This window comes from Rhinolophus sinicus, chromosome X (assembly GCF_036562045.2).
Source record: "Rhinolophus sinicus isolate RSC01 chromosome X, ASM3656204v1, whole genome shotgun sequence".
Lineage (NCBI taxonomy): Eukaryota > Metazoa > Chordata > Mammalia > Chiroptera > Rhinolophidae > Rhinolophus > Rhinolophus sinicus.
Genome location: NC_133768.1, coordinates 19,290,932 through 19,318,246, shown reverse-complemented (window position 1 = coordinate 19,318,246; position 27,315 = coordinate 19,290,932). Strand labels below are relative to the sequence as shown.

The 27,315-nt window shown below is 40.1% G+C and overlaps 1 protein-coding gene across 4 annotated transcripts in view; it reads right to left on the bottom strand.

Moving 5' to 3' along the window:
- The window catches only part of POLA1 (DNA polymerase alpha 1, catalytic subunit), a 313,058-nt gene that overhangs the window by 170,377 nt on the left and 115,366 nt on the right, over nucleotides 1-27,315 (bottom strand). For all 4 annotated transcript variants that reach the window (XM_074324218.1, XM_074324217.1, XM_019757051.2 and 1 more), the window contains exon 27: nucleotides 74-106. In XM_074324218.1, the coding sequence (XP_074180319.1) occupies nucleotides 74-106 (33 nt within the window). The remainder of the gene's footprint in view (nucleotides 1-73; nucleotides 107-27,315) is intronic.

Sequence of the window (27,315 nt, the reverse complement as noted above, 5' to 3'; positions counted from 1 at the left end):
CCTTGAATACAAAAATGTGACTAGGTGTGATGTTTAAGAGTTGTCATATGATGAGGAAAATGCTCAGCATTACCTTCTGTACCATGTCTTTCGTATGCATCAAAATCTAAAAGGAAACAAAAAAGTCCAGATTAATGCCTTAGATCAGGGGTGTCCAAACATTTTTCCAACGTTTTTCACCAAGGGCCATATGCGGTAAAATACACAAACAGCCGGGCCACTCACTCGAGGTGAAGTACGTATTGCCTCACCTGGTTTATTTAAGTAAACTAAATATATTTTTGGAATTTGCTGCGTGCCAAATAAAAATGGATCATGGGCCGCAGTTTAGATACCCCTTCCTTAGATAATTACAAAAACATAACTATAAGCACATAGATAGGTAGCCCAATGATTTTCCATATATATATTATTAAAGCTCTTGATGGTTTTCTAACTACAACTCTCAAAATAACAGTAACATCAACATAATCTAAAAATAAGTTTGCCTCTACGCTGATTCTTAGTCAGAGATGTGTAAGCAGATCTATGTAAAGATCTCTCTTTAATAAACACGCATAATAAAAATGCACTAAGTCCTCAGTTAATGTCGTCAATAGGTTCCTTGGAAACTGCGACTTTAAGTGAAATGATGTATTAGCCAACGTTACCATAGGGTAATAGATATAAACAAGAGTTAAGTTCCTATGGTATAATCCTGGTCACAAAACATCACCAAACTTCAAAATAAAGACCCCAAAACACGTCATGCTAAACACTGAAATAAACGTCAGCTATACATACATTTCAGAAAGAGGAATAAAAACAAGTAAGATACTGATTTTCTAACCCACTTATCGCAGCTCAGGGTTGTGGGTGGCTGGAACCTTTCCCAGCAGCTCAGTGTACCAGGCAGGACCCCGCCCTGAACAGGACGCCCTTGCATCACAGGGCCACTCACACATCCCACCCTCACTCTGACTGGGATAATTCAGACGCACCAATTCACCTCACGTGCACATCTTTGGCATGTGGGAGGAAACTGGAGTCCCTGGAGAAAACCCACACAGACATGGGGAGAATGTGCAAACTCCACACAGTGGCCCCGGCAGGAATGATTTTTTTTCTCATCAATATTATAATGAAACGATAAACAAAACAATGCTATTCAAGGACCTGCTGTACCCCTTTATAATATGGCAAAAAGGCATACTATTCTCATTACTAACATTTAAATAGAACTGCATGGCATAAAAAAAAAAAAAGCTTGACAGAGCATTTCAAATCTGGCAATCCTTTTTTTTTTTAAATTAGTTTCAGGTGTACAAAACAATGTAATAGACATTTACACCCCTCACAAAGTGATAACCACCCCCCAGTGTACTATCCCTCTGACATCGTATATAACTGTTACAGTTCCACTGACCCAATTCCCTGTGCTGTACTCCATATCCTGTGACTATATATATGTATATGTATATGTATATATATATAATCTTAAATTATAGTTGGCATTCAATATTATTCAGGTTCAGGTGTACGGCGCAGTGGTCAGGCATCTACAAAATCTGGCAATTCTTACTCATGGTATTCAGGATCTTAAAAAGTAAGTCAACAAATACACATGTGATTTAAATTTCTTCTCTAGACTAAATTTCTTGAAGACAGAAAGTAGACCTTCACTGTAGCCCCTGGACCTAGCACAGGGCCCAGTACATAGATAAAAACAGATATGAATGATCTTGGACCTCATCAGAACTAAAATTTAACAAATTAAGGGCTCTTAAAAAGTAATATAACATGAACTCTGTATCTGTATCACTCTCTTCCTCCCTCCCGCTCCCCCCCACTGTGTGTGTGAGTGAGAGAGACAGTGTATTTGTGTGTGTGTGTGTGAGGTCCAGATACTGTGCTGCGAGCTTCTCCTGTACTTTCTCCTCTCATTCTCTAAGGTCCCCAAGAGACAACTACCATTAATATCCCCGTTTGTTGGATGCAAAAAACAAAATGAAGTAATTAGTTTGTCCCAGTAAGTCACGACCCAAGGATAAGAACCCAGGCCCCTGACTCCAGAGTATGGGGTCACAGTCACTCCATGCTTTTTGCTCCACTATCACCCATCATTTAGAGGGTCGATCTAAACCAGAAGTCACTTTTCTAAAGGGCCAGATACATTTACTTCTTCATTTATATTTTTTTCTACCTCCCATAGTCCTCACTGTCAACTAAGCCCAAACCTCATGACATCTCTTCTGTCTTTCTTGTCCTTCGTATCAAAGAGCCCTATAAATCCTGACCTTAGGATAGCTTTTACATCTACCCTTTCCTTTCCATTTCCACTGCCCCTCCCCTTTCTTACTGTCTCCCAATTTTGTCCAGGCATTCCTTGTCCTCTGTTCTTAGGGGAGGAAGCCCTCCCCCTGCCCTGGGGGTGGTGGGTGGCGGTGAAGACCACCATTAGGCTAACCGGAGGTTTTAACAGTGTCCATACAGTGGGTCACCTGTGGATCTTTTTTAAAATACCATTACCCAGCAATTTTTTTAACAGCTCTCAAGATGATTCTTATGTGGCAGGCGTGGTGAAGTACAACTGGCCTTAGATAATCATGCTAATCCCATTCTGGAAACAGTTTTTAGTTGACAGTATGTCCCCTCCCCAACTAAACCACAAGCTCCTAGAGGTCATGTTTGTGCCAAACACCAGGCTTCACACGTAACAGGCACGTAAAACACTGTTTGCTAGCTGACTGATAGGTCTCATAGTAATCCCAATTACTTTTCTACTAGGCACTGAAATTCAGTTAACTTAATAAAAAACATCCACTCCCCTCCACTTCATCTTCATTGTTAAACATTTAAATTACAGAGAAATGCATTGTGGGAGAATACCTGACAATTCCTTTGGACAAAGGGCAATAAGGAGATCAACCCAAGTCAAGTTGATCACAGTGAGGGCAGAACTACTTATCAGAGAGCTCTTATCACACTCTGCCCCTTACACCCTGCTAAGCTAAGCTTTCCTCACCACAAGGGACAACTCCACCAGGTAACCATCACGTGTCAAGTAAAATACCTCAGGAGCAATCTGTCGACCTTCCACTGCAACTCTGCATATGCGGTAACTGATTTCTTCTACTCTTCTTTCAATACTATGAATCAAACCACCCCATCCCTGAATGCACCTCCGACGTGAACTGGCAGCCTTCACCTTTCAAATCCATCACCCACCCGCACTCTGTCCTGCCACCAACTCACAACCATTTCCAAGCATAATCTGAGGGCTGCTACCAAAACGATTTTCTCTTCAGTGGCAGAAACCTCTTGGTGGATGTTTTGCACAGAAATGGTTGAAAACTAAGCAAACTATAAACACTATACTGGCACTATGTTTTTTTAACCTAACTCTTTATCTTAGAGATCATTCCATACGCACACACAATGAGCTGCCTCATTCCTTTTTAATGACTGCATAGTATTTCATTGTATGAGTCAGTCATGATACTTAACTAGTGCTCTATTACCGAATATGGATGTTATTTCTAACCTTTACCTTTATACCCCACTTCAACAAATGATCCTCACACACATGGAATCTGCCAATCTGCCCGTAAGAAGATAAACTCCCACAAGAGGACTTACTGAGTTAAAGGTTATATACTTTAAAATTCTGACATAGTCAAATAGCTCTCCACAGAAGTTATACCAATTTCTGTGGATACTTTTAAACAACACCATCTTTTCAGTGGACCCCAATAGCAGCTGATGGCAACGCTTTGTTTCAGGTTCAAGGTCCTCACCACAGCTCATCAACGCTTTAGTCCATTCTATACCAGACGGCCCACAATCAGGATGACCCGTACCTCTCATGCTTCTTCACTAAGTAGTTCTAGATGGTGGCTACCACAGGGCCTTATCCAGTCCAGTGCTTACCCAAGTAGCAATGAGCAGGGTCAGCCCACAGCTGCCCTGGACTCAAATGCTTACTGAGGAGGACTCAGCTGCTGGACAGCCAGTAGACTACCAAGTTGGCAAGATCTAGTACTAGGTACAGGGTAGCTAGTAGTGAGTATTTGTAGAATGCTGAATGAATAATCCTAAGGGGTAGGCAGTATTATAAGTCTCATTATTTACAGATGAGGAAAATTAGGCTCTGTGATTTTGCCTAAAGTAACAGAGCTAGTCAAGAGCTTGATCAGAAGCCGGACCTTAAGTTTCATTTTCTTTTCATTGTGTCTCACTGCCTTGTTAAAAAGCCTATACCACATGAATGTTCTGGAAGCCAACAATCCAAGACTTATACATTAGAGATATTTTCCCCATTAAGGAAATGCATTTTATAAAAAAGCCACAGGTATCCAGAAAGGTCTACTGGACACGAGGTACAGTGATTACAAAATGACCGCTCATAAGTTCACTTCAAAGTGACAAGCCTAATATTAAAACTACCCATTCTGACAGGAAATCATTTTGTAAGTGCCAACAGCTAGAAAACAGGGCTATAAAGGCTTGCTAAATTCATTAATAAGGCAGTCTACAGTTATCTGATTTCACAGCAACACCTGCATATTTATCTACTCATTACCAATTGGATGATGGAATTTTTTCAAGCACATTTCAAAAATCTGCCAACTTCAAGTGTAAAAAAATAAACTTTGTGGTTAATTTTTCCTTTAACAAAGTACAGCTGTTGAGAATAATTGTTCAAGATCTTACCCTGTAATGTCAACTGCAGCAGAACAAAGAGTATTTAATTAGCAAATCTATCCAGTAATTCAACACCTATTATATAAAATGCCTTCGTGATTTTATTCAGGATAATTTGCTAAGAGGGTTATTACTGACATTCAGATGGAATTTAAAATTCCTACGCAAGTCGAGTCATAATAGCAGTAATGATCTCCCCAATCAGGAGATTCGGTGTCACACAAGGCTCTCTTGCAATGCAGCAGCCGATTTCCTGACTTCTTAATTCCTGGGCTCAGCTCAGTGAGAGCCCTTCATGCCGATATTTCAGTCAGCAATACATCTTTAATGGGACTCTATTAAAATAACTAGAACAAAAATGACTTTTTTTTTTTGGTTAAAAAGAATGACAGCACTGCCATCATATCAATCATTGCAGGCTTTGCAGAACAGTACCGTTAGGGGAAAAGAGGAGGGGGAAACAGGAAAGGAGTGGGGCTGGGGGTGAGGAGCACAATAATTAAAATAATACGAAGAGGTGTTTTAACCCCAACCTGGGCCTCTGAAGGCTGGTGAAGGGTGGTGGGGACTCAAAAGGAAATGTAAATGTATTTCACAAAAGGGTTTCCTGAAGAAAAGAATTCGCCCAGAAATACACCCAGGATGTGGGTTACTAAACAGAAAGAGCATGTTTATTACACGGGGGTCAATGGCGGCAGTGACCTAAAACCAACTCCTTCCGAAGTGTGTATTGACAGGTTCTAATGTACAGGCCAGGATAAAGCCGTGGTCTTTGTTTTTCGTTAGAACAGAATACTGGTGTCTTGCAATGCATTCAAAGGTTATGAAATGTTTTCGGATGTTATTATAGACTGAAACAGTGTTTATTAATACTAAATGAGAGAAAACACCACAGTTAAAAAAACGTTTCGAGCTCCTATTCCAAAAGCATATGTCTATTATAGTGATCTCTACTATCAAGAAACCCATTTTGGTATATGATGCAGCTATTAAACACAACAGAAATCCTACAGGTTAAGAAAATGTTGGGTAAGGTCAAATTCTAAACAAATAATGTACGAATAGAACGACAACTGAAATCTCAGTGGCTTTAGGATATTTCTGTTACTGATGACATGAAATTAGAAATAAACTGGAAAGTTTCTTTAAAAAATACATTAGCATAATAGGGGTAGCAAATGAATGGTTTTGAAGGATGGGGAAGAGAGAAGTATTAGAAATATCAATATTATGATATTTCGTAATCCAACCATTATCTAAGCTTTCCCTATTCCCAATTTCAGCAGTTTCCAAGGAGGACTCAGTGTTACTCATTTCTCCCACTTGGCGAACACTTATTTCATCCTCATTATACTAGACTGCCTCTTTCCTAGTTTCCTATTCCCTATTATTCTTAGATACGTGTCTTCTCTGTAAGATGCTCAACGAGCAAGGGCTCTGGTTTTGATAAGCACCCTACTTTCTGTCTCTCCCACCTAACATTCCTGTGACACGGGGTTCCTTACTACCCTAAACCTTAGTTTTACCTTCTTTACAATTGGGATAATACCGTGTTTCCCAGAAAATAAGACCTACCCCGAAAATAAGCCCCAGTTAAGATCATCAGCCAGACGGACACATTTAGTACGTTATGACGAAATTCCAGAAGAAGATGACATGACTGTATTTGAATAAATGTAGATTGTTGTACAAGAAAAAATAAGACAGCCCCTGAAAATATGCCCTAATGCGTCTTTTGTAGCAAAAATTAATATAAGTCCCGGTCTTATTTTCGGGGGAACATGGTACTACCACCTAGTTCCCTGAGCTAGGTAGGAATACAAAGAACTGTATGCTGAAAATATGCTTTGCAATAATAAAACATTATACACACAAATCTAAGTTTAAAAAAAGTCAGTGGTCTGAAATCTGAGTACTGGTTTAAACTGCCAATGACCAGCTAAGTGATCTGCGAACAAGCTGGTTTCCCTTTCCAGGTCTCAGCATCCTCATTTATAAAACGAAGAGGTAGAGATTCCTCCCAGATCTAGAAATCTAAGAATCCGAGTTTAACATGTAGAGATACTTCTTCTTTATATCTAGTTGTTTTGTTTTTCAACCACATTCATTTCTTTAACATTAGGAAAAGGAGGCACGAACATGTCCAACAAAGATAATTACATTACAAGAATACAGTTCCATATTCGAGGTTGCTTTTGAGGGCTATGTGGTTGCAAAACAACTAGAAATATGTAAGCTTTCACAAGGTGTCTCCATACATCTTTATGCACTTAATATAAGTGGGTGAGTGTATTTACAGTACATAAAAACATCCCACACCTTCGGATGAGATCTTCCCCCGACCAGATGAATATATAAACATTCATATATGTACATCAGGCTTTCTCAACCGTGACACTACTGACGTTTTAGGCTAGATAATTCTTTGTCATGAGGGGCTGTCCCAGTAGCATGCATGTGCGTGCATGCCAGCGCACGGACATATACACACACGCTCCAGCTGTGACAACCAAAATTGTCTTCAGATATTGCCAAATGTTTCATGGAGGAAATTGCCTCTGGCTGAGAATCAGTGATAACAACACTGATGACTCAATGCTTTTTCTCTGTAGGCCCATACTCAACTGTCTGTCCCATAAGCATTCATGCTACACTCCATCCATCGCCTCTGAACCTTCACCCAGCTCCAAACATGACAAATGTCCCTTCCAAGGGCTTTCCACTAAAATGAAGGACTAACTTCCTTTCTAATCCAATGGGCTAAGAATTCTCACTGTATCTGTCCAGTGGGGCCCCCCTCCCAATGGACTGTCCCTCCTCCAGGCCCTCATCACCTGTCTCCAGCATCACTACCTTCCAAGCCATTCTTCACATTTCACCAGCATTCTTTCTAAAATGTACTGTTTGAAATGAAGTTCAAACCCCTTAGCTTGACCCAACACTCACCCTCTAGTGGAAGCCCACCTCATCTTCTAATGCTTCCCATACGCATCCTTCAATCTAGCCTTCCCGAAATATTTTGAGTTCTCTGAACAAGCCATGCTCTATCTTTGCTTCTGTGCTTTTCACATGCTTTTCGCCACAGTGGCTAAAAGCATGGGTTCAGAAGTTGGGCTGTGTGATGGTAATTTTATTTGTCAATCTGGCTAGGCCATGACAGCCAGATGTGTGGTCAAACACCAGTCTACACGTTGCCATGGAGGCATGTATTTTTTTTACATGAGATTAACATTTAAATCAGTAGACTTTGAGCAAAGCAGATTACCCACCATAATGTGGGTGGGCCTCATCCAATCAGTTGAAGGCCTTCAGAGAAAAAGACTGAGGTACCCAAGAAAGACAGAACTCTGCTACAGACTGCCTTTGGGCTCCAGCTGAAACATCAACTCATGTTCCATATCTTTGAGTCTCCAGCCTGCCAGCCTGCCCTGCAGATTTCAGACTTGCCAGCGTCCACATTCACATGAACCAATTCCTTTAAAACCAATTCCCGCCCCCCCCCACACACCCTATTGGCTGTTCCTCTGGAGAACCCTGACTAATACAGGCTACCTGAGTTTGAAGCCAAACAGCACTGCTTATACGCGTACATTGTGTGACCTTGGGCACACAATATAACCTCGAAGCCTCCAATTCCTTGACTGTAGGATGGAGATAATAGCTGCAGCTTCCTTACAATAGGGCTACTGCGAGCATTCAATGTAACACATATGTAAAGAGTTTTGTACAGTTTCTGGTACGTAAGTGCTCAGTAAATGTTAGGTATTATTATTACCTAACATCTACTTATTTCACAAGGAACTCGGCACCGTCAAAAAAGCCTCTCTGGCTTCTTCAACCCAATGTTACCGAGTATGTTGGTCCAATGTCGCCCCCAAAGGACTGTGTGGACACCCCAGCACACCACTCTATTATAAAAGGTAAGAATAAGAGACTATAAGCAAATTATAAGCAGAGACCATGTCTTAGCCATTAAACCTAACACAATGCCTGGCACGCAGCAGTAATTCAATAAATATTTATCTTAGGCTCTAGTAAAAGGAGGCAAACCCCAAGTGGTCCAGCTTGCGAAGAGCAAAGCTATGGATTGATAAGCGCATCTCCACAACAACAGGACCCTATAGCTGGTGACAGAAAGTGGCAATTAAACCCACACACAGTACGCATTTAAATACTGGCTCTTTCCATGCAAGAAATGGAATGAATCAGTTTTAATTCCACCTTCAAACACAACCCATGTTAGATAAACAAATATTCACTCAAGAGAAATGAATTTCTACCCCAATGATAAACGCCCGTTAATTATAAACTTGACTAAAAGTATACCTCTCCCGTACAACTCTTGTTTCTAGATAAACTGATTTTGTTTTAAATCCTTAATTTACAACCTAGACCTTCTGTTAGCTCATGTGTAAAGAATATAAAACACGTTGAATAAACAAAGCTTTCTGAAAGGTTTCTCCTCCCCAACAGACACGTTTAATGATATTTATGAGTCTTCTCTCAATTACTGCCCCACAATTTGACAGGGCTCTAATTTTGATCTAAAAACTTTAAGAACCACAAATTGTGGCTTTAAATATGTGAAATGAAAAGTGAACTTCTCCCTTGTCTTCTAATTTTTTGCCCTGAAATATTTATTCACTTGTGCATTTTTGTTTTTTAAATCCACTTTACATGTTGACTTTTAGGAAACTCTCATTTTCATCTTTAAAGGAACCTTCCTTTCACGACATTCTTATTCTCCATTCCTTCTCCACTCCAAGCACCAGTTTAGAAACTCACGTGCAGTACGTTTCCCTTACGTGCATGATTGCCATACTTGGGATTACGTCTGACACAGAACCCTGGAGAGCTTGTAGAGCTGGCTTAGAAGCACACTTGAGCCAAATCTACTCACTGACACAAGAGTTCAAGCACAAGCCTACACTCTTAAATGTTAAATTCCCAGGGAAAAAAAACCCCTAGGACACTAAGATTAAAACTAGAGCAAGAGATATTAACCTAAGGTCAAGAAATTTGAAAACCCCTGAAACTAAGGAAGAATTTGAATGTGTGCCTCTATGCATTTTTCTATGAAAAGGACTCACATATTTCATCAAATTTGAAGTTTTGATTTGTTTAAATATAAGTACCATTGCAGATGCTCCAATTAGCCATAAAAATAGAGCTTTCAGAATTCTTAGAATTCACGTAATGTCCATGAGAGTAGAAATACCCCCACCCAAATGTCTCTGCCTCTTGCTTCGGAGCTGGGTGATTTAGGCCCCTACAGAGTATTTTCTCTCACAGGAAAACATGTACATGTCCAAAGGCTCAGAGCTTTGGCTCCCTGATTGACTCCTCGAATAAATCTTCTGGGGGGCTAATTAAGACACGGCCAAACTATGTCCGCGCTTTAGTGAACATCAGCGCTCAGGCAAGTTTCACAGAACTTGATTAAAATTGACTCAAAGTGTCTTACTTCAGTAATCACTTAGACAGAATGAATTTTACATTAGTGGGATCAAGCATGTAGCAGGCCTCAGTGGAAATGAAAAGGGCTTATAGTAATAGGATTTATAAATCCAGCCATTAGGTTAATGGCTAAATGATTTGCATGTAACTTTCTCCCCCACTCTGCCTTCCCTCACCCTTTAACTCAGGAAAAACTATGCTTGGCATTTTCCACTGCAACGCCATACTCAAAGGAAATAGCCTTTCTATTTTGGGACATTCTAATTTCTAATAATGGCTTGGGTAGCTACCATTAACTCTTTCAAAGCACAAATAATTGACTAATAAAATTAAGCATTCTATAAGGCCTGAAAGTGCTTAATTGATCATAATTGTCTATTTGAGAAGAAGGCGTCAGGCTGGCTATGCTCAGATAATGAAGTTGGGCAATTCTGAAGCACTGCAATCAAGATAATACTTGCAGCTAAAAAGGACATTAGCATTTTCTGGAATTTGTAACATTTTCTTTATAACTGAGGTCATGGGAAACTCTGACTAGAAAACTTGGAGCTCTTGGCCCCCACGAATGGCAGATTTGACAAAGGTTGCCACTTGTCATTACTAAGCACCTGGCCTGGAGCTCAACCCTGGAAGGGCACCTTGCTGGTGGTCTGGAGGACAACCTCAGCTTGGAGAGTGACCAAAGTATTGCTGTCACCATTTTTAAAAAACTTTGATTTATTTAAATGAGTTTTTCTGGGACCCATCAGCTCCAAGTCAAGTAGTTGTTTCAATCTAGTTGTGGAAGGCGCAGCTCACAATGGCCCATGCAGGGATCGAGCCGGCAACCCTGGTGTTAAGAGCATCACGCTCTAACCAACTGAGCTATCCGGCTGCCCTGCTGTCACCATTCTGATGGAAACTTTTTATTTCTGGAAAGCTCCTTTTTAGGATTAGTGTATGATAAAACAGTCGTGGTGCTGTTCAGCATTACTCTCTGCTCTGAGAGAGGGCAGAAGAGGGCGAACTTTGCAGCCCAACACCTCGGGGGGGCAATTCCCTCACTCAGAACCAGGACTAAACACTAAATTCTGTTCTATAATGACCACACTTCCTTCATGCCCTCCTGCAGCAACTCTATTTCTTACAAAATGTTGTCCTTTGTCCCCCTCCCCTCTTTTATTAGAAGTTCAGAAAATAGATTCTGTGAGCTAGCTATGATTAAAATACACTGGGTTCTCAATTCAAAGAAAAATTTTCAGAAAGATGGTCTCATTTTAGGGAAACGTAAATGAGGCATGCCTCCAGAATGCTTCTCTATATTTAAGGATCAACCACATAATGCATTCCCATTTATCAGTCACTTTTTCTCCTATCACATCATCTTCTATACTTTCTCTGAGAAGAACCCAGAGAAATTTGGAAAGAGACAGATAAATACCACGTCCTAGAGGATGTAGGTGCAGAACATGAAGAAGACAAACTATCAATACATAAGCTGTATGAGATTTGGCTAAAAAACATCCCCTTTACTTTTGAACTTCATTGTATTCCCACTCTCTAATCTGGCCAAAGTTCAAGAATTCGATATGAATTATAGGAAGCACTGTTATGTTCTTTTCATTTAGAACCTCAAAGAGTTATTCATTCACACACCAACAAGTATTTACTGAGCAGCTCTCATGTGCTAGGTGGAAGGGAACACCGAAGTGAATGATTCAGACATGAGCCCTTCCCTCTACAGTGTGTACTATCTAGTGGAGAATGAAATCTGCAATTGGAAACAGATACACACACACACACACACACACACACACACACACACGCACGCATAATAGGAGCCCCTGCGGTGGGAGTCAGAGAAAAGCTCATGGAAGCAGACTATATATAAAGAGAAGGTGAGCTACAGGGAGTAACAGGAAAGGGGGGATGGGGGAACAGTGTGAAGATAGAAAGGACAGAGGGAAATTCTCAATGGCGGTTAAAGAAAATTAAGTTTTCAAAAAAAATAAAAAGGTTTTTTTGCAATGAGAAGAAAGAAAAAGTATGGCGGAGGCTAGAATGCTCAGGAAAGTGGCAAGAAGGCAGGAGAGGCCCAATGCAAAGGGCCTTCTCAGTTACGATAAGGATTTTAAACTGAGTGACATATCCAGAGTGACAGTTTAAAGAGGTCTCTCTGGCTCTAAAACATGTAGAGAATACATGTGGTGGGGGCAGCGTCCAGGGAGAAGTGATGGGGCTTCAACAGCATAACTGCCATTGCACTGGAGATAGTCACAGGTATTTAGGAAGTGGAAGTGACAGGACTTGGCAACTGGCTGGATTTGGGGCATGAGGAAGAGGCAGGAGTCAAGGATGAGACCCACGTTCCTGGCTGAACAACTGGGCTGGCAGTGCCCATGGAGACAGGAAATCCCGGGAAGGGAACAGGTTGGGGAGCAGAACCAGAAGGGCCGTTTGGGAATTGATGACTATGTGATGTCTGGAGATCACAGGGAGGCAGGTAGAGCTGAGATGCTCCACGGAGGGGATGTGGGGAGTTCCAGGTACAGGAGTTGCAATGCTCAACAGAGGTGCAATATATGGTAAATCAGAGCAATGTCGGCACGCAGACAGTAACGAGCCCATTGAAACAAATGGCACAGCTCCCAAAGGGGCAACAGGAGAAAAGGGAGATGAGGCAAGCTGGTACCCAAACTACGGTAAGGGTGCTCCACGGCTCTCCTGATCCTTCATTCCTCTTCCAGCACCTTCCTTTCCCTTTCAGCTATCAGATCTCCATTCTTTCTGTCACAATTGGCAGGTGTCACACAATCCAGTGGCCACTGGCAAATCTGACTGCAGGCTGCCACTCAGACAGCCAGGCACCACACACTGACCTTGAACGAGAACACTCCCAACAGGTGGCTAGCACCTAATACAAATAATTGTATTAAGCCTCCGAACAAGGTCAAAAAGGAGGAGCACCTTCCTTTTTTATTGAGCAACCAAAACAGCTACACAGGCCGCGGCTCAACAAACAGCAAGCAACAGCTCAGCACTGGTTCCCCTCCTTGAGGCAGTGACAGGAACACTGAACACCAATCAAGTCCCTTCACAAGTAAAGAGCCTCCTATAGCTCAGACCTGACCATCCTTTTCCTGCCTCTCTTCTGCGTGTGCGAGGGGGGAGGGCGTTTGTTCTTACGTCAAGTTTGGTGCCACTGATTAGCAGTTCCGATTTATACTTATCCAATAAACGAAAAGTAACGGTGGATCCCCTGGTTTCCAAAGAATATTCTCCACACCCTTTGAGAAAAACTAGCCAAGTCGTAAGTGATTAAATGAATTGCCTTTGTCACTAATTCGCTTTGATAACATCAAATGCCTCACAGTTCTCGTGGACCTTTGACCTCAGAGCAAGCCACTCTTTTGACAGGGCAGACAGCTGTAGCTCAGGGGGTGGGCGGGGCCTGCACAACCTCCCAAAAGACAACCGCTTCCTCAAGGCCCAGAAATTCCACTGGGTGGAAAGGAGCCAGGAGCCCTGCAACCTGCAGTAGGGCCCCGTGCGCTGCTCTACAGCCTTTGTCCCTGACCTCTACATCCAAAAAAGATCTTTCTTTCCTCTGGAGACAGTCTCTGTGGCTCCCACCCTTTTAAACCGTGTGACTGCAAATGGCCTGGCTGGGAGGAGCCACACACCATTGGCATGTCGGTACCCAGAGAAAGAATCCAAGCAGTAGATCAGATTCCTGTCAGCTGCAAAAGAGCCGACACTTCAGCTGCTTCTCATTCTTTATTTTTAAATGGCAGGATGGTCTCAAGGGCATGGTGGCCTGTCACAGAAGAAGGGACGAAAGCTTTAAAAAGATAAAACCGAAACCCTTCAGGGTACACAGACTCACACGACACTTAGAACTGAACAAGCACTTTAGAAAAGTGTGGACAGTATTTTACAAACCAGTTATGAGTGGGTTTCTTTTAGTAACATGATGATGGAAAACTGATTCTGGGACAAAAAAGAAGCAAACTCACCACAGGTCAGTTCTTAGTCAGTGGGACTAACAGACTCATTCTCCTGCTACTAATGTGCAAAAGACTTATTTTCAGAACTCTGAACCCAGAGCCTTCAACTGTTAGGATGTGCTACCAATGAAAAAGTTACCTACTTGATCAGGCTCCCAAACCAAGAGCATGTAAAATTAAATATAAATCAATAAAACGTAAAAAGCACAGTTAGGAAGAACTCACCTATGCAGAATACAAAATGTGTTTTCCTTTTTCCCTATACTATCACCATCACCACCAGATCATTCTCAACGAATTCTTAGAAGCTGAAGACCAACTTGGATTCTGATGTATAAACTGCTTTTGACGATATTTCATTTTAAACAGATAAACACTTAAAAAAAATGCAAGCTGAAGATACCCTTTTGAGAAACTAAGAAAACAGATGTGGAAGCCATTTGTTTAGATGAAGAGGAATTTTCGCTTTTATAGGAATACAATGATTCATGAAGAGGAAAAACGTCTGTCATCAAGTTTACTTCAATAGATACTCTTCGGTTTGAGGCAGCTTTCTAAATATGGCCACTGCTTTTCTTCACATCTCATCTCTCCTGAAATATCTCAAACTACCACTAACAAACATTACTTTTATTATCTTTGTTCTTTTACATTTTATGCTTAGTTAATATATTGTGCAGGAGAAAAAACCCACAACTCTGGTACTACAGCATTATATACTTGCTTTTATTGCTTAGGAAGCGGGATAAAGTACCTTCTGCTTTAGTGATTTATCAAAAACAAGCCACCTTGAGTATTAAAACATTAGGAATACAAGAAAACCCAACAATAAGTTCAGAAATAACAGTTGTCCTTAAGCCAAAAGGGGATGGAATAAAAGAATTGTGAAGTTTCTCCAAGAACTTCTAGCAGAGAAGTTCTCCTTTTTTTGGTTTATCTTTTTAATGAAGATGCCAAGAACTAAAACAGGAAAAGAAGCGGGGGGCACTGGGTTCCACCTGAGCCCTGTGCCCCACGCCCATCTGCTTCGGTCCTCCCTTCCTTGCCCATCGGCTGTTCCCCTCTCAGTGGCTCCGTCTACAGGCCACTTGCTGAGTTAAGAGGCACGAGACCTGCAGGGACGAGGTACGTACCTTCCATGCTCCTCCACCTCCTCAACAAAAGGAGAAGGCAAAACATCCAATATTCCTGAACTTTTTTTGTTTGATAAACAAACAAATGAACAAACAAAAAACCTCTCACAATTGCCTGTCCTTTAAGATTCTGCTATGATCCCAGTCAAGAATCACAGAAAAAAAAACCTCTTTTCTGCAATATCCCCATCTGCCAATATTTTGCCATATTACTTTCTATAGTTTGTATTTCAAAAATAGATGTTTTAATCTATCTCAAATATAACAACATAATTTTGAAGATGCATTTTTAAACTATACATACTACCACTGTGAGCTTTAGCTCAGTCTCTGAAACTCCTTAATGGTTTACAAAATTCTGTGTTCATGTATGTACAGACATTTTTTCTGGGTAAAGAATTCACAGCTTTCACCCAATTCTCAAAAGGGTCATGGCCCAAAAAAAGATTAGCCTCCCTTCCAAAACTTGGAGTGATTTCTTTCTTTCTTTCTTTTTTTTTTTTTGGAGTGATTTCTTACTTATGTTGAACCCATCCTGAAACAGCATGGGGAGTCACCTGGTATAATTCATACCCATGGCTGTTCTTGATTTACCAAAGAGATCGCTGAAGAGGAGCGACTGGTCTTGCTGGCTCCAATGCCACATATAAATCCTTTGCTACCCACCCTAAAAATGGGTATCAACCATCAGTTACAAGATGGGGAGAGAGAAAAAAAGAAGAGATGAGCCTTAACAAATCCCTGACCACTATTACTATCATTACAGAGACAATGCGTCATTTGAATTAGGAAAGTCTAAAGGTTGGTTAGTTTGCTAGTTGGCTGTAAAGACATCATAATAACTTTCTTAAGATGTAGGAAGTAAGGAAAAGAGAAAAACCAAAGCTAAATCCTTGACCTCTGGCTTGAGTGATGATGAATAGATGGTGGGTGCCTCTTTTAAATTCACGATGAGATCGCAAAAACGTTTATGAAATTAGTAGCGATAAGGTGATTTAAAAAAATCTACAAAATTAGCTATAGAGTTGGATTGCAGACATTTTTGTACCAACGCCGATGAGTCTTTATGGTGGGCATTTCAGATTTACCTGACCCTTCGTAATATTGGGCCACACACTTTATCAACAGCATGACCCTTGCTCCAGCAAAGAAAGAGCTCTCCTGCTCTCTCATTTCGTCCAGCTCCCATACCAGTATTTTAAATTCCTCTTCTTTATTTCCTAATTCTACTACCAATCCTCTTGAATACAACCAACTCTCTAAGGTCATGTGTCACTCAGAAGACTGAACACTTCATGGTCAAGGTCTCCTAAGTTGATCTTTTCCTATCTCACTCTACCAGTTCTCTTTGCAATCTTAGGGGTAACCCTCTATGAATCCTCTCATTCAACAAGCATTTACAACTGGCTCAGCACTGAGGGAAGTCTGAAAGGAGTTTCACTGCCCTTAAGGAAATTCAAATTTTGACATATATGATACTTTCTAACTGAACAGTTTTCACTGTCTAACAACGAAAGGAACAGGACTCAAGAGAGTTGTCTGGCAGGGCTGTAAGGACAGGATGACTGAGCCAGTCGCTTCGCATCCTACACCGATGGACCAAGCTATTGAAACCCGCTCTTTGGAAGCACGCCTGTCTTTAGATGAGTCCCAAAAGGGAAAGAGCATGGCTGTGGCTCCATGCAGGAAACAGTCCCATTAATATTAAAAGGGAAGGAAAGCAGTGCTAATAAAAGAAGAATGGAACGCGTGCTCCTGTCCTTACCTACTGCATCTTAAAGAAGAAGAAGGCATGAGGTACAAGAGTCCAGGTCAGGGACAGACATAAAGTCGGGAAACCTGGGACCTCATATATCCCCTCCCTGCAGGCCTAGCTTTCTCATTCCTTTGTTGTCCAGATTGTCTTTCCTTTTACATAAGAATCTCATCTCTTCCCTTCCCAGCAGCTTTCCTCTTTCACTTCCCACTGTTGCCTTTCTTTCTATTTCTGTAGTATCCATTTGTCCTAAATTAAGGGTTACTCATTCATTGGACAGATATGTACGGACAGTCAGCACTACTCAATACGTGGAGATTAACTCTTAGCAGATGAATAAAATGTAGTCCATGCCCTTGAAAAGCTTGCCGTCCACACCCCAATTATTCACAATGGCCTCATTTTCTTCTTTATCTTTTAGGGCTCGATCCCTCACCTCATGCTCAATGCATAAAACCTATGTTGACTTGCAGCTTCATTCTCAGAACTCAGCTCAAATTGTTCTTTCAAAGGTCAGTAGTCTCCTCACTAACACTGAAGGTTATTGCTTAGGTTAGATTCTTCCACAATCATCTGAGCACCCACCCTAACAAAATGTAAAGGCTCTTCACTGTTTTCCCTTCGTCGTCACTACCCTCCACCAAATCCTAACGACAAAGGCCATATACGAACATGCCTTCAGATATCGTCGAATTTCCCCCAAAATTATCCCCGGTTGAGAATGACCAACCTACATTAAGGATTCCCTGCGCACATGCTGGAGAAGTGACTGACTTGTCATAAAGCATACTGACTTCAGCCATACACCTATTGTCATCAAGATTATTTTTATCATCAAGAACAGGATTGTTATCCAAGATGGATTTTTCATGTTTAGGCAAATTTACAAAGTCTTTAAATATGCCAGATGGCTTTCCTTTGCCCATTCATCCTGTTCCCCTCTCCATTCTGCTCTCTGGGAGGGAAGGCTGACCTAAAGGACTACATCAAAGGACACACTTATCCTCTAATTTACAGTTGAGTTTGGGTAACCGGGAACACTGCACAGATCAGGAGAAGAGGAGGGAGGTGAGGGCAAGTTAGTTAAGACCCTGGCTCTCTCCTGACCAGTCACGTAGAGGCTGGCTGGGTCCATCCACTTGGGGATCAGAACATCCTTTTCACCCAGTTCCCTCTTTCTGGGTTAGGTATCTGCCCCCGCTCTCACTCCTTTTTGCCTAAGAGTGTAACATCCCTGCTATTACTAGCCCCAGCGTTCACACAATTCTCTTGCAATTTTACTCTACCCCATGCACACTTTGGTACATAATCCTTCTATCAAATCCTCCTACTAATCCAGTGTCTCTTTCCTGCTGGGGCCCTAACTGATACAGCAAATACATTTTAAACGTCATCCTAAATTTTAAAAACAAGCAGTTCTAAAATGCTCCACTTGAAGCTCCATCCTCCTAAAAGCAGACACACGAGAAGCGTCACATCTTGGAAATCTAGGCTTTCAAGATTTATGAAGAAGATATACTGTGAACGTATTACAGAATTGTACACCTGAAACCTATGTAACTTTACTAACCATTGTCACCCCAATAAACTTAAAAAAAAAGATATACTGTGGGCTTTCTTTAAAGAGCAAACCTATGGCATATCTCTTTTACTGTGACATATTAACTAAAAATGCTCAAATTTATATTTTCTTTAGTCCTACCTTACCCCAAAAGGAAAGAAAAAGAAGAGAACACTACTTCCATCTTATGGTCTCAACAATCTGGCAATCCTTTTATAATTATTATATGGTAATTTACATTGCCTGTTTTCCATGTACATATTTTAGGTCTCTAATTACTCTAACACTAACACTGAGGATCAGGACTGTATCTCACATTTGTTTTCCTCGCACTTATTCATGCCTTGCGATAGTTCTCAATAGTTTCTTTAAGAGGGAATATGTTCAACAAATACTTGTTGACAGTTGGAAATACTATCAATAGAAATAGAACATAAGGAAGCAGGAAAGCTAGCCCCAAGAGATACGCTCGCTTACTTTAGTATTTTCTTATTTGCCTTGCCTTATCAAGAGATTTTGCCACCAGAAGAAAATTAAAGCCTCACTCTAAGGTGAAGGTAAAAGTTTAGGAAAACAGCTGTATACCCATCGGGATTATTCTCCACAAGTAGCCAACATGGACTAAAATTTACAACAGAGACAGGAAGGAGAGTAGGTGGAGTGAGAATAGAAGGAAATGAGGAGGCGCAACAAGAATTAATTACTGGTAATTACACATGCTACAGCGCTCTTGTCTCTCCACCCTCCATCTAATCAACAGTGGGAACAGATGTGGTCTGTGGTATTGGGGAGGGGGGTGCTGAACAGCTGTTTGGAGAACATGCCATTAAAAGCAGCCTTGTCCACAGAAACCCAAGAGTTTCACTGTGTGAAAGAAAAGAGGTAATGAATAATGACCAGTCTCACTTTGAACTTCAGCTCATTCAGGCCAAAGACAAACTTTTTTTTCCTCCTGATTTCTGATGAACTATGGCAGTAGCTTTAATATTTTGTTACAAGAGCCCCTCAATATTTGAATCTATATATCTCATCCAAGAACTCCTAAAACCAGTACAAAGATCCAACTATTTCTTATTGAGTAAGTAGTCAATAAATCTTAACTACGATATTGATGACCACAAGAAAAACTCTTAAAATTCCCACTACAGGGAATACCAAATTAGAGTGAAATAATCCCAAATTTGCTCGACTATCTTTCTGGATGTTCTTCCGTAGGATAAGAACTCTAAACAACAAATAGGAACATCCCAGTCTACTTCTTAAAAAATTTAAAGAACGTAGCATACTGTCAATGCATATAATCTGTGCTAAAAGATAAAAAACAGGAACTAAAGCCCAGGAATAAATTTAAAAAACAATACAACCACCAAGGCTTTAACAGGAAATGCAACTACAAGACAGAAGTTTCATCCTCTTTCGAGTAAGGAGTGGTTTTTGCTTCCTCCCAAGTCTGATGCCTGCCAGTTGGGCAGTGCTGGGAGGGAGGGTAAATGGCCTTCTCACCCCATCTGGGAACTGCCAAGGCCCAAGGAATGGAGATAGGTGGCACAGATCTGGCTTCAGGAACTATCAGGTAACTGCTACCTATGACCTGAAACTCCTGTGCTGGAAGAGCAGATGAGCTTTTTAACTTGGGAATGAATTAGGTTCCAAAAAGCTGTGAATAAGTCCATTTGTGCGCAAATCCAAAGTGGTACTCAATAAATGACTGATTATGCCACTGATTGACAGCCAGCACATTGACTGCTTTTGCTGAAACATGCAACTGTGTTGGAAGCTCAACGTTCTTGAGTAGCTTTAAATTAACAATAGCAAGTTCTTCTTAGGTTAAAGGTTACTTACATATGTGCGTGTGGAGTGTAGCGACACATAGAATGTTTAAGAGCTCTCATTCATATGCCCTTGCAGGATACTATGCTAATTTCCCATTTCTAATCTTATTAAATTGAGCTTGCATATTCTCAAATTTACTTCTGTGTATTTTGGGGGCAACTTCAAAAATTTCATTCAGTTTCAGTATATGCAAATTGCTCGAACTATGATTCAATCCTGTTGGGGATAATTAGAGAGAAATGGAGCTGAGGTTGGGAAGAGGAAATGAAGGTAAAAGCTAATGGCAGAACTGGAATAAAGATTTTTAGAATGAAGCCAAAGGAAAAAATAAAAGAAGTGCAAGCACACATGGGACTCAAAATGTCACTGACAACATCTGACTCAACCGTCAGCGGGGGTGAAGGGTGGGGAGCCCAGAGAGATGGGCATAAACAATTTCTGAGCTTGAAAATCACAAAGGCAATAAACATCTAGACAGAAAACCAGCCATGGGGGAGGAGGGGATATGCCTCAAAGTATGCTTATTATCTGCAACAAAGCAAAATTTAGATTAAATGAGGGATGGCAAATGCAAATGAGTATACAGGACTCCGTATTACTAAAAGAACAGTATCAATGAAAAAGGGCCATTTGTATTACATCTAGAAGATTTAACTGAATATAAACGCTTAGTCCTAAGAGCTTCCATAGATCCACTCTCAACTTCAAAACCCCTGTGACTAGTTTCCATGAGGTCTAAAGTTCTCAGACTTCAATTCTATGTCCATGATAATTTTCAGGAACCTCTTCTTCCTAGTGAGAAAAGGTCTATACCCTTCTTTTGCAATTCACCAGGATGAAGCTATTCTTTGGGTGTGCTCTGCAAACCCACCTTTTGATCCCTAGAAATAATTTTAATTATCTGCAAAAGAGTGCATGGGAAAGTTTAAATTAATCCTTCATCCTGAATTATGTTGCTTTTCTACATCAGCAAAGACACATTACCCTGCAAAATAAAGAGCTTTTTTTTTTGTCTGATAGAGAATATATTTGGGAAAGGAATGGGAGTTTCTGGCAAAAAATAAAGGCTTCATTACTTGAGCTTTAAATGTAAATTAGGCACTCAGCAGCATGCAAGTTAGGACAATTTTCCTTACACAAGATAAGATGAATTATATTTTATTCCTTAGTTCTTAACAAGAGTCACTTCCTTAGACATACCTAACCCTTAAACAAAGGCTGTTCTTTGTCACAGCTAGGGAAATGTTTTTATTACTGATGTTCTTTAAATATGTATGAATAAAAATCTCTCTTCTATACTCGTGCTCATAACAAGCTGCTACTTCGGCAAAGAATATGTATATAAAATGAATATAGAAATAAAAGGGGGGACATTTGCTTTTTATGCGAACATTACACACATCACCCCAACTAATGGAAAGGCCTTTAAAACAACAGCTGTCTTTTGAGGCTCTAATACCGTCTGACTTTGCAACAAAGTGATGGCTTTTAAAAGTGAAAAAGGCATTAAACACACACCTGATCGCACAGAACCACACCAACGTAACTACGACCAGTATTTCATGGGGTTTTGCTCTTGTTTTTAAAAGGTGATCACTTCTTTCATATTCATGCAACTTTCTCCATCTGTCTGTAACTCTGCATATCCAAATGTTTCTCGTTTCATAGAGCCCTTGAAGACCTATTCAGTCCCATATTTCACCATGGCACAGTGCCGTCACCTTCAGCAAATAGGCCTCTCCATTATATTCAGCCACTCAGGAGACCATTCGTACTGAGGCAAGAATCAAAGACATTTCTTGGAGTGTTTTGTCCTAGTTAACCTGAATACATTATAGGATACTGCAGTTTTACACCTGAAGTTCCCTGAATCACCCATGGCAAAAATATAGTCCTGGGATGTCGGTCTGGATTTTATTTTTTTAGCTCTGCACAATCTGCATATGTAAGTAGAAAGGAGAAAAGGGAAATGGGATGTGCTCGACATCTTACTGAATTAACTCGTAATACTTAAGATCTTAACATGTGATATCAAATTTTTAATATCAGCTTTACACTTGAGAGATTCTCCAATTGTCAAATGCCTTTCAAGCTAAACTTTCTGGCTAATATTTAATCTGATGAGAGCACAATTGACCTAAATTTTTCCATCATGGAATCTCAACTATGTGAATCATTTTAAGATTATTATTAGTTGGTTACTTCTCCTTATATGATGGCTATGCATTTTCTGAGTGGTGCAGAGTGACGGTCCTACACCAGTTTTTCTGTTGCACTTCAGGAAATATCCACAGAAGGAAAGATAAATTGGACATTTTTACTATCACATGAGTTTCTGCTTCGATTCCCACTGCTGCTTCCCTGTAAGATCTGATACTTAGGAAGTGCTAAGAAAATTAGAAGTTTATGTGTATTTTTTAAAAGCATACTTAAAATACATGATTTACATCATGTACACAGGCTCCATAAATGTATTTAGAAACATAAATCTTGCAGATAAAATTATAAACAATAGTAGAATTATTTAATAGCCTTCCCCCAAAACACTTAGTAGAGGTTAGATGCTCTAGAACAGCATTGTCCAATACTAATATGGCTAGTGGCAACCATGCCTATCGAGCACTTACAATCTAGGTGGTTATTGTGGCTAACTGCAATTTAAATTTTGTTTCATTGCAATTAATTAAAATTGAGATTTAAATAGCCATCTATGGCTAATGGTTACCATATTGGACAGTGCAGATCTGGAGCACTGACATCTAGAGAAGTAATGTGTGTCAAGAAAGCTGTTATTAATTGGGATGTATTTTAAGACTGAAGGTGTGGAGAATGAAAAAAAGGTAGAGAGTGGCCTAAAAAAAAAATATATCAGTAAGAGGCTTTTAAAGGGTAGCCCGACCCAAAAGAGTCAGACACTGAATCTTCTGAATCTTAGCTTTGCTTTTCATCTAAACGATCAACTTGGTATTAAGAATCCTTAGAGAGATAGCCTAAAATTTCATGCAACAATGAAATTTGCCTGTAAAAGAAGGCACTGTGGCAGTTCAAAGGGGACACTTTTCCAGTTTTCCGGCCAAAAATTTACAGTAGAAAAGAGTGTAGGTTATGGCTGACTAGAAGCAGAAATGATTATCAACATACATACATACTATATGTTCCACTCATGAAATTCAAATTCGATAATTTAAGTGAAAGGGCTCTGTGAAAATTACAAAGCACTACACACATATATCGTGATTGCTGCTGGTACTACTGCTGTTATGGTTCTTGCCTTCACGGAACTTGCAAACTGGTCCCTGCCCATGTCTTGCTGGCTGCCCATAGGTTTTGGTGGATGTATGAACAGTGGTACCATGAAAACATGATAACTGATGCAGACAAAAATGGTGATTGATGGGTCTTAACATTGTTTGTTTTGAATAATAAACTGAGTGGTCCTTTAACCCTGATTGTAAATAGCTGGTATGCAGACAATAATCGTGGGAAGAACATAAGAAACTAGTAAGTGAAATTGGCTCACAATTCCAAGGTTTGAGTCTCCATCACATCTTAAGTCGGGCCATTCCTCCTTGAAGGAACTACTTTTCATGTTCTCTGGATCTTTCATAGGGAATCCTAGTATATTCCTTAAATTTTTAAAAATCAAAGATGTATGTTTGGGTTCCAGAACTTTCTAGGTTTAAATTTCAATATTTCCTACATTTTCAAATACATTCATTTTGCCTCCATTGGGACAGATTAGCCTTTCCCATTAAAACAATGTTATAAGTAGGGACTGATTTTTAAGAACAAGTGTTTGGCATCAGTAAGTCACATGAAAGATGGGAGTGAAATCTCTAACCACTTAGAGTAAAACTAAATTATTGGCAGTACAAGGAGACAACTATAAGAGATTCCCACATCCCTTCCAGACCATGAATCTAAGGCAAAATAAGGCCACCCTCTGAGAGTAAAACCTACCTGCACAATGGATCTGAAGCACTCTGTTGAAATTAGACACTGTGTGTATGCCTAGTTCCAGAATTGGAAAGCCTCTAAATGTTTTTTAAAGGTGATCTAAGTGTAATCGTGGGAAACAGGTCTGGAGTGTAGCTTGTCATTTAGTAAATTGGATTATAGTTTGGTTCAAAAAAATTGTGTGAACAAAGGAAAACGGTCACCATAGAAATAAGCCCAAAGAACCAGACACTGGCAAGCTTTACTGCTCAGCATTATTCAGGGGAAACCCAAATAGTCCGGGTGGCAGGTGTATCCTAATCATGGATTATCTAACCAAGTCCCTTTGTTTTGATTCCATTCTCACCAAGCAACCTTGTGATTGTAATTTGGCTTCCCATGTGGCTTGTCTATAAAGAGAAAATGCACTAATCTCTCAGTTCAACCTCACAAGTCTAATTAACAGCTGTAGTGCTCATTTCAAATGAACAAACTGGCATTAGGGCATGTACATGTGAGTCTGACCATCCGCAGTGTGCCAAAAGGTCAGAGTTCTGAGCTTCTAAGAATATAAGCTCTTTGTCCACCACTGAACCTCCTGTGCCTAGAACAGTGCCTAGGCTCACGACACCTCTCAGGAAATACCAGAATGAGGTCCAGAGACCTAAGCTAACTCCTCCTAGTGTCTTTCAATTCAAGTTGCAATATACACTAAAAGGGCATAAATGCTCAATGTGAAATGACCAGAAAATAAAGTCCAATACAAATAAAACATTTAAGTATCACAGCATTAATATGACCTAAAATTAATTTATCTGATATAATAAACACAAAGCAATTAGAAGTGCTTTCCTTTGGGCTTAAAATATAAGTGTTTTCTTATATTTTTCTCTTGAAAAACTTCCCCATGACAAGCAAAAGTACTCAAAATTATTCAGGAGCTTGACACATTCGGTACTCGAGAATGCTCACTTTAAGTGATAATGTTTTTTTTCCACTGAAACCATTTTGAAAATAAGAGTTAAACCAACATTTCTCCTTTCACCTTTCCCTAACTCCAAAATTTATTCTAAATATTCAGTCGAGCTATTTCACATGAAATCCAATAAAGGCAACGATGACTGGAAAGTGCTAAGTTACCAGTTCTATACTTTGGTTACAGCTATTAAAGCATGTCTCAACTGGCTAGAATGTCAGAAAACCAAAAACCCAGACATTCTGCTTCCAGCACGGACAAATCCTATCACAGAAAACAACTACAGCCTCTGGATGATATAAAAAACAACTACCTGAAGGAACTGGAGAGTAACCAAAAACAGCCCCAAAATGGAGAGAAGCCAATTGTAATTGGAGAAAGGCAAAGACTCTGGGCCAAGTTGCCCATTTTTCTAACTTTTTGCCTGAGGGCAGGCACCAGAGGCGCTGTGTGGCGCAGTAGTCTAACTGGCTTGAAGAGCCAGAAGACAGAGTTCAACCTGACCTCAGTTGCTGGAAAAAAGAAGACACACGTTACGGGTATCAGGAATGAGAGCGATGGCATCAATACCAATTCTACAGCTACTAAAAAGACAAAAAGAATATTATAAACAAGTTCACGCCAATAAATTGGACAAATTCCCTGAAAGACACAAACTATCAAAGCTCACTCAAGAAGAAACATAACCTGAACAGCCCATATCTGTTAGAGAGACTGAATTTGTAGTTAAAAATTGTTACACAAATAACAGTTCAGGCCAATAGCTTCAGTGGTGAACTACTCCAAACATTAAAGGAAGAAATAATACCAAATCTACACAAACTCTCCCAGAAAATTAAAGAGGAAAAAATACTTCCCAAGGTGTTCTATGAGGCTATTACCTTGGTCTGACTGAGACTGACAAAAATATCACAAGAAAGGAAAACTTAAGACCAACATACCTTGTGAACATAAATGTAAAAATTCTAAATGTTTCAGCAAGTCAACTTCTTTTAAAAATACATAAAAAGTATAATATAGCATGACCAAGTGGGCTTTTCCTCAGGAATGCAAGGTTGGTTTACATTTGAAAATTAAACCACCATAGTAACAAACTAAAAAATAAAACAAAACGAAGCAACAAAAAAAACCTTATGATTATCTCAATAAACATGGAAAAGGCATTTGAAAAAATCCAATATACATTCCTGATTCAGAAAACTCTCAACAAAGTAGAAACAGAAAGAAATTTCTTCAACTTGAATAAAAGACTATCTAAGAAAAACCTATAGCTGACAACATATTTAATGCTACAAGACTGAATGCTTCCCCCTAACGTCAGGAACAAGGAGTCCCACTCTCAGTACTTGTATTCAGCATGATACTGGAACAGGCACTGCCAATCTCATCCTGCCTGTTTGTAAAATGTAAGTTTAAAAAAATACCAATTAGGAAAAATGAATACAAATGATAGCAAAAACACAATGGATATACTCACGAATATGGAAAAAAAGAACAGTATCTCTTTCTAGCTGGCTCAGGCTGGGGAAAATCCTTGTGTAAGCAAATACCGCTAATAACCACAAACACCCATCCATGGTGGTGAGGTGGTGAAATGCTATGGAAGGATCTCAATTTATGTCAGATTGAACCATATGAAATGGCTGATATTCAACTATTTTGCCCCTAACAAAGATGGCACTTGCATTATGTTACAACCATTAGTAGTGTGGTTAAGAGCACAGGCTCTGGAGCCAATCTGCCTAGATTCAAATCCCAGCTCCACTACTTACTAGTTGTACGACTGTGGGTAGGTTACATAACCTTGATTTCCTTACCTATAGAACGGTTATATAGTAACACCGACTTCATAGGCTTGCTCTGAAGAGTTAATGAGTTTACATATATAAAGCACCTAGAACAGTGTCTGGCACATGGTAATGCCAGTGTGAGCTATTATATCATCAATCCCAGCTCTGGCACTCTCTCTGAGAAGGTCTTCTCACCTGCTTCCT